Genomic DNA, 15,778 nt, shown 5'->3' with positions numbered 1-15,778 from the left:
AGTCAATCTCAAAAATTTTAATTTTATAGGAAGAATGAGATAAAATATTTGGAACTAGGACTGTCCTAAAAAAACTGAGACCCATATTTGTCTTTATTTTTTCTTGGTCTTTCTGATGAACTTCATCATTGGCATATAATCCTATATGTTAATTTGTTACTTTACTGTTTATAAATGTTTTCACATACATTGTTATCAGACGAATTCTCCTCAAATATAGATATCCATTTAGGGCTATCAAAAACTTTTGGGCTGTGAACTGTGACTTGAGTTAATTCTAAATAAACCAAATCCTGCACAAGTAGGAACTACCTCAGCTGCCTTTTATTGTCCTTCAATGCTGTCATTATACAATTCTCAAAGTCCAAATATTTTCCAAGCACCTTCTAATGTTTTGCTTATGGTCTAGGCTAGAGTGAAAGAATGACTTGACATTGACAGCAATCTTCAGTGACCTGTCACCTTTGGATGCTTTACCCAGGGGAGACTGGGGACAGGAAGTGAAATGCAAGAAGAGGGGGCCTTTTGCACTTGTACTTACTTATTAAATAATACTAAGTTGGTGAAAATGCCTCAGATATTCCTGAACACAATTCCCTTGCTACTGAGAAAGGAAAATTCCTGTCTGACTTTGCCTTGACTTTTCTCTTCTCCCCAAAGAATTGACAATGTCTTAAGTTTCCTTAGAGCTATCTTCTGACTAAACAGCCTGAGCATTAGCTCTGCATTTCCAAGTTCAGTGTGGGAAGCACCCAGCTATGCAGGTATTATTCTGAAAATGGAGAAAGAGTGTGTAGTAGAAAGAGCATCAACTCTGTTGTCAGATCCTATGATGACAGCTAGTTATAAAATATGAGAAAGCCTCTCAGTCCCACCAAGCCTCAGTTTCCTCCTTTGTAAAATAGCAACAGTAGTGCCTACTTCATAGGGTTTTCTATGAAAATTGCATGAGATAGTGTATATGGAGTATTTAGTGTAGTGCTCATGACTTTTCTTCCCTTTTGCCTCCACCTTCAAAGTATGCTGGAACATTAGAGTCTGAACCTTTCATCACATTGAGCCTTCGTTCGATCAACAAGAAATAGATATAAAAATTACTGCTGCCACTTCTTTGCAAAGCCTCTTTAGAAAGCTGAGTTCTCAGGGATGAATTTGGGTCCTTGCCTCTGGTACTGTGTATCACTGAGAGAGATGCTGGTTGTCAGGTGGAGAGTGCTTTAGGCAGCTGAGAGATATGTGCTTTTACTCTCCTTAATTGGTTTATTGGCATGAGAATTGCAGGCTTCAGGTTACCTCCCTTCTTTTCCCAAATAGAACTTGGAGGGCATGGAGAGCTCAGAGACTTCATTCCATCATTAAAGTCATCTAACAGACTTGTCTGAGTGTTTGCTCTCACCATAATTTTACTTTAATCCAACTCAGGTTAGAGTTCATTCCCTTGAAGCTCTGGACTGGGTATCAAATTTGGGCTCAGTTCGTACTCAGGTCAGTGCCAAATGCTCTGCTTTGGCCATATTTAGAATTACTCATGAAAAGTTTCATCACCAGATTTTGCTAAGCTGCCTGATAAAATTTGACATTCTAGAACCAATTTCCACCGCTGAGGTCCTCTAGAAATAGAGTTTACTTGAGCCTGGTACAGAGAGTGCTGCCTAAGTTATAAGCTTCTGATGTCTTCCCTGGTATGAATGGGAACCCTTGGATGGCTATGGGACTCTTGGTTTTTGAGACTTTAGGATGTAGGAAATAGACCAGGGGGTGGCTGTTCCACCAATATCAGATAGGAAATACCACTCAGTATAGTCATGTTCTAGTTATTGGCAGAAAAAAAAAAAGACTGATTATCATCTGGGTTGTGTCTTTCTCCTTTGTTTCAAACTACTTTCTTCCTTGGACTAAAATTTGATAGCTGAAGTCCAGGCTTATGGAAGTGGCACTGTATATCCAATCTCAGAAAATTCTGCATCTCTTATCTGACTTTGATAGTAGTCTTCTATTACGCATCTCCTGCACTGAAACTGGGCTACTGTACATCATTCATATAGGAAATGTGCAAAGCATTAAATTCAGCTTGTGGAATTCATAGTCTAGAAAGGAAGATAGAACTATAATCACCTTCATTTAGTTTTTTAAAAAATATTTTACTTATTTATTCATGAGAGATACAGAAAGAGACAGAGAGAGGCAGAGGGAGAAGCAGGCTCCATGCAGGGAACCCAATGTGGGACTTGATCCTGGGTCTCCAGGATCATACCCTGGGTTGAAGGCAGTGCTAAACCGCTGAACCACCGAGGCTGCCCTCATCACCTTCATTTAAAAGAAGACTTTCTTTTAACGAAATAATGAAAACAAAGTCTAAACTCCATATTATGACACCCATGTTCCTCTTGGGATATGAATTCCATGTGACCAGAGATTTTTTTTCCCCTTGATGTCTCAAAGATCTAGAAGAGTGACTGACACATAGTAAATGTTAAATAAATAGTCGTTTAGTTGAGTTTGAGTTGAATCTGATTTTCAACCTTCTTATCTCACCTCCTCTCATCCCTATGTATTTTAAGCCCAGGTCATATCAGTGTGCTTGCAATTATCTAAAAATGGCAAGTCCTTCATCATGCTATTCCCTTTACCTTAAATTCCATTCCCATAATGTCTTTGTGTGTGCATATTGAACTTCTGTTTCAAGTCCATCCTCAAATGTCACCTTGCGAAGTCTTCTTGATCTTAAATCATTGACTTGCTTGTTCTTCAAAGCTCCTTAATACCTTGCTCTCATATCTGTTGGAACACCTATCATAGCCAGTCTTTTTTTAACAGTATGTATGTCCTTTCCTATCAGATTGTAAGCAAGAATATATTTTATCTGTCTTGGTCCATTACTATGTAACCTGATCTATACAAAGCAGAAATGTTTGGTGAAATAAAAGTGGAATTAAATATAGTCTCACATTCCTGCAATCTTCAGGAGGTATAGCTGATATAATCTGAATTTTTGTGTCCATAATATATAAAATGGAGATAATAATAACTCTTAGATTTATTTTATTAAATTATATATATAATATATATTCCCTTTTAGATATGATATATATAAATATATAAAATATAAATAATATAAATAAATTTATAAAAATATAAATAATAATTATAAATTATAAATTATAAATAAATAATTTATATTTATATATATATAAAGTGCCAGATACTTAGTAAGTGTTCAATAGATTTTGACCATTAACTGTTTGGTTGGGATAGTTCTTGTGGGCTTATATTCATCTCACTGTCAAAGTCACTAGCATTGTTATCAACAGAATCATTAATTTCTCTTTTATCATAAGGATATAAATATAATTTTTTAAGTAAGAAGATATCTTCCCCAAGCCCATAATAGCAAATATAAGAAAATAGTAATAGATAAATATAAATAATAAAGATATGGAAACTGAGACTCCATAAAATGAAATGACATTCTAACATACTCATAGAGAATAGCAGAGCCCGAAGAGTAAATATGTTGTGTTTACTGTAGGAGTGAATTATTGCTCAAAGTTATTAGTTAAGTGGAAATGAAAATCACCTGGAAGACTGTGAAATATGTTTAATAATGCCTGGTTTTGATATTAAGTCAAAATACACATAATTTAGGCATTTTCTGTGCGTGCCAACCAACTCAACTTACCATAGTCAAGTCTTTATGCTGCACTACCAATCCATCCAGTAAAAATTAGATTAAAAGGGACTTTATAGCACCTCTAATTAAATGTGCATGTGCTATGCTAAAATGACTAAGGAAAATGAGGGCCAAAATACTTATATGACTTGGCCAGGATCAAACATATTAAGCCATTTCATTTGTAAGGATGGTTACAATAGTTGAGGGTTATTACAGAATTGCTGGCTATTTTGACCAGGGTTGGATCTAATATGTTCTTGGGAGAGACTGGATCATTGGATTAGGAGGCAAAAGACCTGCCTTCTAGGCCATGTTGTTGTTTTTTAATTTTCTTAGTCTCAATTTCCTCATCAATATATTGGACATAAAAATATACCATCTCTACCTATCAAATGGAAGGATATATTAAATAATGTGTAAAATGTAAATGAAGCATCTATTTCTCTTATGCTATTATTTTGTGTGAATTGAGAATTGAACTTGCTATAAGCTAAACTCAACTTTCTATAGGAACTTGGTGTTGACAGTGTCCATTATTATCAACATGAAATAGATCAGAGATAGAAAACAAGTGACACTATAAGCTAACGGTTAGAATCTCTTGTTTACGGACTTTTTTGGATGGTAATAGGTATGTTGGTTTGACTATATGAGTCACCTGATGTTCTCCAGTGACCTGTAACTGGCTCCATGCAAGTTCCCAAAGTTTTCTTTAACTTCCTTAGTGATGTGTGACTTTATCATTTACGTTCCTGATTTTCTAAAAGTTCACTTGTTACAATGCTATCCACAAGAGACATCTGACAGTCAAAATGTCTTTCTAGGTCATTCAAATGAGTTCCTCATGGTTATTTTTTGAAGGCAGGAAGTCACAAATTGCCAAGAATAAAAAAAAACAACTTGAAAACACAGAGGTGTTTTCTGATATTCAAGAGACTGGTTGTATTTCTGAATGGATGGCCCTATTTGATTGAAGTAACCTGCTCTGCATTTCTTATTTAATGACTTAGTTAACTTGATTATACATTCTGATTAATAGCTGAAATAAATGATTTAGTTAGCCTACATATTTTATCTAACTATGATTTAGAAATGTATTTTACAAAGGAATTACATTTTATTTTTACCTAGGGAGTTGATCTTATCCCTATTTAATTATAGGGTAGCTTAATTTATGTTATTGAAAATGTGGACTGGTGCCTGTATTCTGTATATAAAAGTCACTTGGACTGTATTTTGTGTGGGAGTGAGAATCCAGGACCACAGAGTATTTCCAGGGAAACAAACAACTGTGTCCGAAAATCCTCTTCATGGGCAAATACTCCTATGTCTTTACATCTTGTCCACTTTTTTTTCTAGTAAGCATGAGTTCCCCAGAACTTTTCCAGTCCTCTCAGATCCTTCTTTTTACTAGGTTTCTATGAGACAAACAAGGCAGTATGTAATTGTGTATACACACACACAATTGTGTATACACAATACACAACAGAGCCTCATTCTGTACTTTGGTATTTTTTAGGATTTGGCACAGTGCTGGACACAAAGTAAGCACCCAATAAACACATAATTAATCAACACTAACTGGGAAACTTCGCAAGGTCTGGGATTCTGTTTCAAATTACCTACATGGTACCTCATATAGGGCCACATGCTGATAGGTGCTTATTGATTGATTTGATTGAAACTATAAACAGAATACCCACTGAATTCTTTAACTTCTATGATAATGTGAATCTAAGTCCCCAATGTTTTTCCTCATTTAACTTGTCTTGCCCAAGCCATTTTAATTTGATGCTTCTAATTGAGGTTTCTTGGGTTATCACTGAAAGTCACATTAGAAAGTATGTGTTGACACTTTTCAAGTCCTTAGAGGTGGAAGAGATTATAAAAGTTTTCAGCTAAGTCCTTCTAAATGCACCATAAGGAAATATATCCATTATAGTTAAGTGACTTGTCTAAGGTGATTCATTAGTCCATTTAATGTTACATTTTGAGATTCCATTTTATTTCTGATGACATGGCGAGTTAAAAGTAGAATCTCTGGTTTCCCAGTTCTCCAGCCATAGTCCCCATTCAAATCCCAACCCCAATTTGGCCACCATTAAAAAGTTCTCACTTAGTGCAGTGATGTTTTCTCCTCTCCTTCTTCCTAAACACTTATTGGGGAGATCATATGTCCAAAATTTCCAACTTTTTCATAATTATAGCACATTATGTAAGGGAATTTCATACCACTTTACTTCCAAAGGTAGGACAAAATTGTTTTTTGAAACTCTTGCTTTCGGAAGTTTCTGAAAAGTTCAAAACACTCATGATAAGTGAGGAGCTCTTGGCATATCACAGGAACAATGGGGTTTGGGAATCCATGTCTCAGGGGATCAGAATTACTGTGTTTGGCCGAGTGTTTGATGATGATATAATGCCTCTGAAGTGGTTAGGCATATAGAATCAAGCTATGATGGAGATTTGTCACTCAGCAGCAGCTCTCATCTTAGATAAGTAGCTCCACTTTTCTGTGCTTGAAGGAAACCAAAGTTAGCTCCTGTTTAGCTCCAAGTATAAAATTGTATGCTTAAACATGTAAAACCTATATATAGTGACTGTGGATAATCTAGATTTGGGGCAAAGACTTTCCTGTCATTTTAGAGCTTGGTTCAGTTCTGCAGTACCCTGAATGTCTTCAGAAGTGAAGGGTGAGGAACTGGGAAGAGATAAGTGGCACTTTGCTCCCTGTGGGTGCTGGCAGCATGTGGGAGACTTGCCAGCAATGCTGCTTGGGTTTTAAAGAGGAACATGTCAGGGCTAGAATGAAAGAAAAGGGAAGGGCTTGTGGGATGGGTTTTCACAAGCCTAGGAACCTGCTGCAGGTAGGTGAAGATGGCTGAAAGATGGTCTGACTTTCCATCCCATCCTTCTTCATCCTGTTAGTGTCAAGGACAGATGTCCAAGAGGCCCTGACCTTTGACAACACTGAACAGTCAGTTGTCAGCATAAGAACTGCTGTTTCCAACTCTATTCATGTATGTATTTATTTATAGGAGAAGCAATCAGAATCCTAGATGTTAAGGGAGGGTTGGAGAAATAGATTCTCAGGCTTAGCTTGCAGTATCATTTGATGTAAGAAGATTGTATCAGCTAATCTGAATTTGGAAAATCTTATGAGATACAATTCTTGGCATTGAGCTTCTAAAAGTAAAAAGCTTTAAAAATTACAGTAAATTTCCTGGTAAATCTGACTCCAGCTTTCTCTATCACTCACCATGCCCCCCTCCCCCCACCCTCCGCCCAAACTCCTTCATGAGTACAGAAGACACAGGAAGAAAGCACCATCTGGCACAGCATGCCAGCTTTTTATTTGGTTGCTCTCAATCCTACCTTCCTGTTTGGATCACCCCTCCCCTCTGCTCATACTTCAGAAACCAATCAAGGTGTCTCCTGAACTCATTTATTCCCTTTGTTTCAACTGCTTTCTTGGGTAACTTTTTCCATATGCTTATATCCTTGCCTTACAACAGACATTTTCCCCCCTCTTTTCATCCAAAATGGCCTGATTGGAACTCTTAGGAAAAGCCATTTACTCAGATATATGACAAAGTGCTTCTAAAGATCCCAAACAACTTTTCATTACTTTTGATGACCAGGATATATAGAGGAAAAATAGCTTTGTTTAAAAATTACTGACTGATGGGCAATGATGCTGAGTGGTATGACATTAAAGAACACGTTATTATTAGCACTGAACAATCCCCCTCCCACACTCACACCCCCAGTGAAATTGTCTAGATTTGGAGCTGTGGTCTGTAATTATTATTATTATCATTTTTTAATTTGGCATTTATTTACTTTACTGTCCCGGTTTGGCTTCTTCCCTTCACTGTGGTGACATTAGTAGTACTCTTTATATTGCCTTTTGTGGACCAGTTTTCTTCAGCTGTTGCTAAAATGCCAGATGTCATGTTGGAAACACAAAACCTAAAAGATGGTCATAAATCACCAAAACAAACCATAAAAAAAATAATAAAATACCCTGAGTGCTGTGCTCTGGAGCTTCCCAGCTTTAAGCCTTCTTTTGTTCACCCCCTTCCTACTCCATTATGCCCCCAACCCAACCTCCCATCTTTTAGGGCCATGGTTGCAGGGGGAAGCTCAGCAGTTTCTCACTTAAAACTTGATTGCTTATTTTGCAGATTCCGAGCAAAGCACTGGTTCAGACTCTGAGGTGCTCACTGAGCGTACTTCCTGCTCCTTTGACACTCACACTGACTTGGGCCCTGGTGCTGCAGGCCCTGTGCCTGCAGCCATGTCTTCCATGGAAGAAATTCAGGTGGAGCTGCAGTGTGCTGACCTCTGGAAGAGGTTCCATGATATTGGAACTGAGATGATTATCACCAAAGCAGGCAGGTAAGGACAAGGTCCTTTGAATGTCCAGATTCCAAGAATGGAGAACAGAAGTAGGAGCTGTTATATTTTTCTTTCCACTTATTTGTGGTAGGTAGCATTGCTGAAGCCAAAGCAACTTGTACTCTCTTTTCTGCATGCAGACATCTTGGTAAAGTGATCTTGTGTTTATGGTGATTTTGCTATTTTCCTCTAAGGGCCATTACAACCTCTAAATCACCTCTACACTCACAAACATCTTCTGCCTACAAATGTATTTCAGCTCATAAGAGAGGTTGATGTGGTACGTAAGAACCAAATGGTAGATTTTCAAAGCAAGTGGTACTTCACCATCCAATGTTTTCAAGAGAAAAAATTTGCTTCCCAAATAACAGGTTGCATCTTCTAAGGCATTAAAAGCAACCAGGTGTTTTTGTAAGAATTTTATTTTTGGTAAGAATTGGGCGTGTTTTGTGTCTGAGCCCTGCTTTATTGTTGGCTTGAAATTATTACAAAACTTTAAAGGTGACCCGATGGAAACTCTTGCAAAACTATGTAGGATGATAAAAGTTTTTAAAATACAATTTTGCTTGAAATAAACACTTTTAATTAAGCTATTCATTCATTGACAGCTTTCGGTTTTCCTGTAGTTAGGTCTCTGTTTCATACCAGGTACTCAACCTATATTATATCATTTAGACATCACAGGAATCCTATGAGATACAATAGTATAATCTCATACATGGATGAAGACACAAAGGCTGAAAGAGGTTAATGAACTTGACTAAGGTCACATTGATAGGAAAGGGCAGCTCCAGAATTCCACACAGATCTATCTGGCTCTAAAGCAGTGGTCTTAACTATTTATAATTCTGCACTATTAAGAAATGGTTGTAGTTTTTGCCCTTGGATTAAAAAATCTAAAAATTATTTATTTATTTTTTAATTTTTAAAAGAGATTTTATTTATTTATTCATGAGAGACAGAGAAGCAGAGACATAGGCAAAGAGAGAAGCAGGCTCCCCGTGGGGAGCCTGATGTGGGACTTGATGCCAGGACCCCTGGATCATGACCTGAGCCAAAGGCAGATGCTCAACCACTGAGATACCCAGGTGCCCCCAAAATGATTTAAGTAAAAATAAATTTGGACTAAGCTTTTGAATGTGTAGGAATAATTAAAGTTAAAACAGTTATACTGATTTCATGTTTTAAACCCAATCTATGTAGGACTAACCCATCATAAGGACTAAAAGGACCCACCTGATTGGTCATTGGTTGCCTTCATGAACATAGACATTTAAAGTAAAGGAGTATTTGAATGCATGTAGAGAAAGCTCCCAATATAAGACATCACAAAAGCATGAGGTCAAAATAAGCCTGAAATCTAGTTCATTTTATTTCTCCTTTGGAACCTTCTTCCTTCTCTAAGTTTTGGTAGTGAATATAACCATTAAAAGGCTTCTTAGGAGGAGCAACTCTGAAGAGGAATTATTTCCAATACCATACCTTTTGTTGCATGAGTTTCAGTCTACTTCTATTCCACATTTTGAGATGTTATGGCTTAGAAGGAAACAGCAATTCAAGGACAAAGTTTTTATTCTTCGTTTTTGGCAAGTGGGTTGGTTTTCACAGCTCTCCTGTGATCTCATTTCAAGATTTGTTCTGCACTGTTTTCATTTCCACCTCTCTGTCTTCCCAGATTCACTTGATACCTGGATCTACCCAGATATTTCGAATACAAATATATATGGTTTGTTCTTTAGCCATATTCCTTTGTTTAGGTTTAGATACATTATTCATTGCTTATTTATGGGATTGCCTCAGCCTTTGCTATTGCTCTGTGTAACTCCACTCAAGTAATTCTGGGATAATTCAGAAGCATTCAAAGAAAGCTTTCTCTTCTGTGACTTGTCTTCACTTCCTGCCACGTCTGTTTCTTTCTTTTCCTTTTCCTTCCTTTGTTGTGTCCTTTCCAATTTTAATCTTAATTTTCATTTTCTTAGTTTCATTAGTTTTGTATGACTCTCTGTCCTTTTTCTTGCTTACATTTTAGCCACACTCTACTTCTTCTCACATCCCAAACTGTAATATATTGGTTGAGAGCTACTGCAATCTACAGAACCCTCAATCTTTTAATGTACCAATATAATCTGTAGAATCAGCACCATGGACAGAGGTGGTTGTAGGGATTAATGGGTTTGGAAGACACAGAATTGGCCTAAATTTAGCCATTAAATTAAAACCAAACATAGTCATTTTTTGAATATGGAAGATTAATTTTTCCCTAGGGTGTTATGACTTCATTTGATATTATGTGCTAAAATACTGGCAAAAAGAAAAAGCAACTTTTGGTAAATTTTTAAGAAGAGAATTCAAATGTAGTCATAGAATTTTAAAGCAAGAAGGCATCTTAGAGATTATATAGCCCCTCTTGTTTTTTTTATCGATGATAATGTTAAGTAACTTTTCAAAAGTCACACATCTCATTCATTTAGAAGTTGGGTATTGGTAAGAAACGGTAGCTTCCTCACTCAAGGTCATGTGAGTGTTCCAGACAAAACAGGTATTGAATTTAAAAACATCTAACCTTTTTTCTTGGAATCATGAAGGAAAGAAATTCATCTCTTGCAGTGTAACACATCCTATGTAGATAGCTGAGAGGAACCACATTTTATTACCTCAGATAGCAAGTGAGAGGACTTTCTCTCTATCCCTGTTAAGGTATTCTCCAACCATTTATAAATACAAGGCAGTCATAAGTCATTGTTATTAAGAAAGGAATTACTGGTTTAAATTTTTTTTTTAATTTTTATTTATTTATGATAGTCACAGAGAGAGAGAGAGAGAGGCAGAGACACAGGCAGAGGGAGAAGCAGGCTCCATGCACCGGGAGCCTGATGTGGGATTCGATCCTGGGTCTCCAGGATCGCGCCCTGGGCCAAAGGCAGGCGCCAAACCGCTGCGCCACCCAGGGATCCCGAATTACTGGTTTAAATGTAAATATATATAGACCAATGTTCCCAAGTTTTTGGAAAGAATTAATGTGGATTCAAGTGCCTAACCTATAGTGAATGCTAGATTTAATCATTATGAGAAATCCACCATTGAATTTCATTATCTCACCATAAGACAAAAATATAAGGCTTTGTAATTAAACTTGTGAGGCTAGAGGTAGAATATCCAGAATTATATACCAATAGAAGCTTCTGAGAAGTTATAAAGTAGGAAAGAAGGAATGGTTGTATATTATTATTTGGTAATATTTAAGAATTAGCCATCATTCCCATTAAGTTTTTGTGTTCCCCCCCACTCGCCACCTGGATATGATTATGCCACTAACCTACTACCACAGGACATTTGCATGTTGAGTTGCTTCCAGTGAGCAATGCAGTGTGTGACTAGCACAGAAAGCCCCATGTGTAAACAACTAGGGCACATATGCAAGATGGCTGTCTGGGGTCAGAGTATGGTCTATGGCCGTGAAATGGAGCAAAGCCAATTAGGCTGTATGTGGATCAAGCCTGTGACCTTGACCTCATTAGCACTGTGCCCTGCCCAGCTCAACTAACTGGCCCCAGATGGTTAAGCTTAATGCAGCATTTTGTGTACAAGTACCCTAGAACACATTCATGCAATCCAAATTTTTGAACTGAGCACTTTTTATGTCTGACTCCAAAATGAATGACATACAAAAGAGCTTGATGTTTTTCTACTTTTTTATGGTTAAAGAAAAATGGAGAATTTTATTCTAGACCCTTGAAACTCAATACTCTTCTGGGTTGCTCTCTCTCCTCCTCTTCAATTATGAGAGTAGTTGTAAAGTGCCGTATCCTGACCTCGCTTGCTTTGGCAAGTTTAACAAGCCATTGTGGTAGAAACAAGGTATTGCCCAGAGGCCACTAGAATTCATTTGGTATTCGCTCCTTATTCCACAGGGTCCTCTTCTGACACATATGTTGACAGCCTGAGAACTTGCAGAAATTTTTCTACAGTTTTATGCTTAAAAAACCCTGCAACTTTGTTGGTACTTTGGAGATTGATAGTCTCTTCCTTTTTTCTTCTTTTCTTGAGAGACTACTTTTAAATAGACTCAACCAATCAAAAATATTTCATCATCACCTACAATCAACTGTGATAAGCTACTTGAGTCATAAGAACATAAGTTACTCAAATATGTTAAGTGTAAGAGTGTAAGCATTTTCAAGAATATTATAATCTGATAGGAAATGTATGTATAAATACACATACATTATCAATCTAATCACATTAAAGGTTAATAATATAAATCAGGGCATGGTAGGAGCTCTTGGAAGTGTGTGAGTCATCAAGTAGGTCAATTTAAGTTAAGAAGAGGTGCCATTTCCACTCTGCACTGAGCAAAATGACTAGAAGGAAAAACTCACCTCAAAAGAAAGAATCAGAAACAGTCCTCTCTCCCACAGAGTTACAAAATTTGGATTACAATTTAATGTCAGAAAGCCAATTCAGAAGCACAATTATAAAGCTACTGGTGGCTCTAGAAAAAGCATAAAGGATTCAAGAGACTTCATGACTGCAGAATTTAGATCCAATCAGGCAGAAATTAAAAATCAATTAAATGAGATGCAATCCAAACTAGAGGTCCTAACGACAAGGGTTAACGAGGTAGAACGAGTGAGTGATATAGAAGACAAGTTGATGGCAAGGAGGGAAACTGAGGAAAAAAGAGAAAAACAATTAAAAGATCATGAGGATAGGTTAAGGGAAATAAATGACAGCCTCAGAAGGAAAAATCTAAGGTTAATTGGGGTTCCCGAGGGCACTGAAAGGGACAGAGGTCCAGAATATGTATTTGAACAAATCATAGCTGAGAACTTTCCTAATTTGGGAAGGGAAACAGGCATTTAGATTCAGGAAATAGAGAGACACCCCCCCCAAATCAATAAAAGCCGCTCAACACCTCGACATTTAATAGTGAAACTCGCAAATTCCAAAGATAAAGAGAAGATCCTTAAAGCAGCAAGAAGAGGTGCCATTTCAGTGAGTCCTCAGCATATTTTATAGTAATAATTTCCAAAGTGTAAAAAAGCAGGCAACTTTGAGAATTGGAGGAACTGGACTTTGGTTTGCTTATCATTCTTCATAAGAAGAAGCTCTCCAAGCCTTTACTCCTGCTCCTTCTCCCTCTGTGATTGTTGAGCTTACTGCCTATTCCCCTTTATAGGAGGATGTTTCCTGCCATGAGAGTGAAAATCACTGGCCTGGATCCACACCAGCAGTATTACATAGCAATGGACATTGTGCCTGTGGACAATAAAAGATACAGGTAATGATGACTCTGGGATGTGGAATTGTGGACATTACCATTCCAAGGTAATTCCATTATCATTCCAAGACAGTTCTTTAAACTCCTTAGATGAAGTATTTTAACAATGCACTGTATCGTATACTATATAGGGAACAAGGATGGAGGAAGTACCAATAGCTTGTAGCAAAGCATCATGTAGGAAGTAGTCACTCATGGTTGGAAATCAGGACTTAGTAATCATTTGGTATGGAACCCTCCCCATCTCTGTAGAGAGTGGGATTGTATAGTGTCTGTCAGGGTTGCAAAAATCAATGGATTTAGACTTTATGGATTAAGTCTAAAGTTAATTCAGTTCACATTGAAAGTGATTAACACATTGAATGATTTGGTTTATGAAATGCTAAGTGAGTTGAGATGATTTATTTTGGAGAGGCAGAGGAGAAGTGGACCAGTGCAGTATATTCAATCATATAACTGATGGATTATCTTGTGGATGATGGAAGGGAAGAAGAGGAGAATTGGGTAAGATTTCAAGAAGGACACTTAGTGAAGCAGAATTATTGCTTATCAATATGGGTTGTGAGTGAGTTGTTAAATAACTTTCCTTCAAAGTCATTATAGTAAGTGTCCAACACAATGTCTATGTCTCTTGGATGGGTTATACATCAGTCTTATTTGAAACAAGTTGTGGCTTAACCAATCTCTTGAGATTTCAATCAGATCAGTGAATCATGTCTTATTCTTGAAATATTTGAGAACTTGGTGCTAGCTCTATGAATTAGGAGGGGAGAGATGAATGAATGAATGAATGAATGAATGGGAAATGCCAGCACTAGTATGGCAGAGGGAGAGAGCTGATTAAGAGAGAAGTGATCTGGATGCAGGACTTAGGACAAGAGATGCTTCCAATCAATTTTAGAGGATCTTGTGATTTGGACTGAGTGCCTCTGTTTGCTAGCATCCAGATCCTGTGTGGTTCTTTGTTAGTGAGAAGCAAGGAGGTGACAAATCCATAGAGAACTCTCTTTAGAACTGCAGGGCAATTGACAAACTCCAGAAAACTGACCTCCTTTGCTACTAACATCATATCACTTCCAGTGGCTTTGTGGGAGAATGTGGATGATGGTGATATTCAAAACTGGGTTCATCAAAGAAACACTAAACACTAACTGGGAGGACTTGGTGGTGTTTCTGGGAATGGTTGCACTGAGGCAAAGGGTCTCCAGAAATGCCTCAAAATTCAGATTCTCAGCAAGGAAATGGTTAACAAGTGAGGGGCTTGGAGGGTCTCTGCACATGGCTGTGTTTTATAGGACAATATGGAAGATGTTTTTAATAAGGAACCAAATCCTGAACAAGTGGCCAACGGATTATATGGTTTGCATTTGAAAGGTGAAAGGTTGCAGTAAAATACCTTTTCCATAGCTAGACACGTGGATTCAGGATGCCTGTGAGCACACAGGGGTGCAAGGCAAGGAGAAGGAGAAGAAAGAAAAAGGACTGTGAGAATGTTTTCCTTGTGAGGGCAGCAGCTTTGATCATTAACCACAACCCTTTGCTGCCCTCCCCCACCCCACCTCCTTCTATGTTTTCATCTCTATCTTATTGTCCCTGGTTCTTTATGCTACTCTTTTGCTGTCTTGTATTCTCTGTTTAATCCCTACTATTTTCCATCTTGCTTTCTCTCCATCTCTCCCCCTCCTGTCTCTTCTGGCTTCTTGGGCCTCTCTTCCCTCTCTGTTTCTGTCTCTGATTTCTCCTCTCTTCCTTTCCACCTCAGATATGTGTACCACAGCTCCAAGTGGATGGTGGCTGGCAACGCGGACTCCCCTGTGCCCCCAAGAGTTTATATACACCCTGATTCTCTAGCTTCTGGAGACACTTGGATGAGACAGGTGGTCAGTTTCGACAAACTCAAGCTGACCAACAATGAGTTGGATGATCAAGGACATGTGAGTCAAAGAATCCCATCCATCTCCTTCTTCCTCCCTTTTGGCTCTAGAGCTGACTAGTTCTAGGCTTTTTCAAACAGGTAAAATAAGAATCTCTATGCCACTTTGAATCATTTTAAGTATAAGCATACGTTCTTTTTTTTCCTCCCATGAAATTTCATTTATTACAAATCCAACATTTAGCAAATGTCTGCTGTGCATTGGGTTGTGTTTATCAGAGTTCTCATGTTCCAGGGACCCGAAGTCTAGACAGGGGAGAGTCTGAAGGCAGAAACACAGGACACGTTTAAAAATGGTGAAGGAAATCACAACATTCAGTGGAATGACTCATGGGACAATAAACTCAGAGAAATGATTGAAGTGATGGTTTGGGCTGATTTGTCAAGAAAATGTATCTATTTTTAAGAGAAGAATAGATCTTAAAACTTTCCAGGTATCATTAGGGCACTTGATGTTATTAATTTATATTTCATGGCCAGGAGTACATAG

General features: G+C 37.7%; 1 protein-coding gene across 6 annotated transcripts in view; it reads left to right on the top strand.

Moving 5' to 3' along the window:
- The window catches only part of TBX15 (T-box transcription factor 15), a 110,280-nt gene that overhangs the window by 51,685 nt on the left and 42,817 nt on the right, over positions 1–15,778 (top strand). For all 6 annotated transcript variants that reach the window (XM_025453374.3, XM_035700773.2, XM_035700774.2 and 3 more), the window contains 3 exons: positions 7,861–8,074; positions 13,254–13,355; positions 15,118–15,289. In XM_025453374.3, the coding sequence (XP_025309159.1) occupies positions 7,861–8,074; positions 13,254–13,355; positions 15,118–15,289 (488 nt within the window). The remainder of the gene's footprint in view (positions 1–7,860; positions 8,075–13,253; positions 13,356–15,117; positions 15,290–15,778) is intronic.

This window comes from Canis lupus, chromosome 17 (genome assembly GCF_003254725.2).
Source record: "Canis lupus dingo isolate Sandy chromosome 17, ASM325472v2, whole genome shotgun sequence".
NCBI lineage: Eukaryota > Metazoa > Chordata > Mammalia > Carnivora > Canidae > Canis > Canis lupus.
The sequence above is the reverse complement of the archived record's forward strand: the minus strand, read 5'-3'. Positions and strand labels throughout refer to the sequence as shown.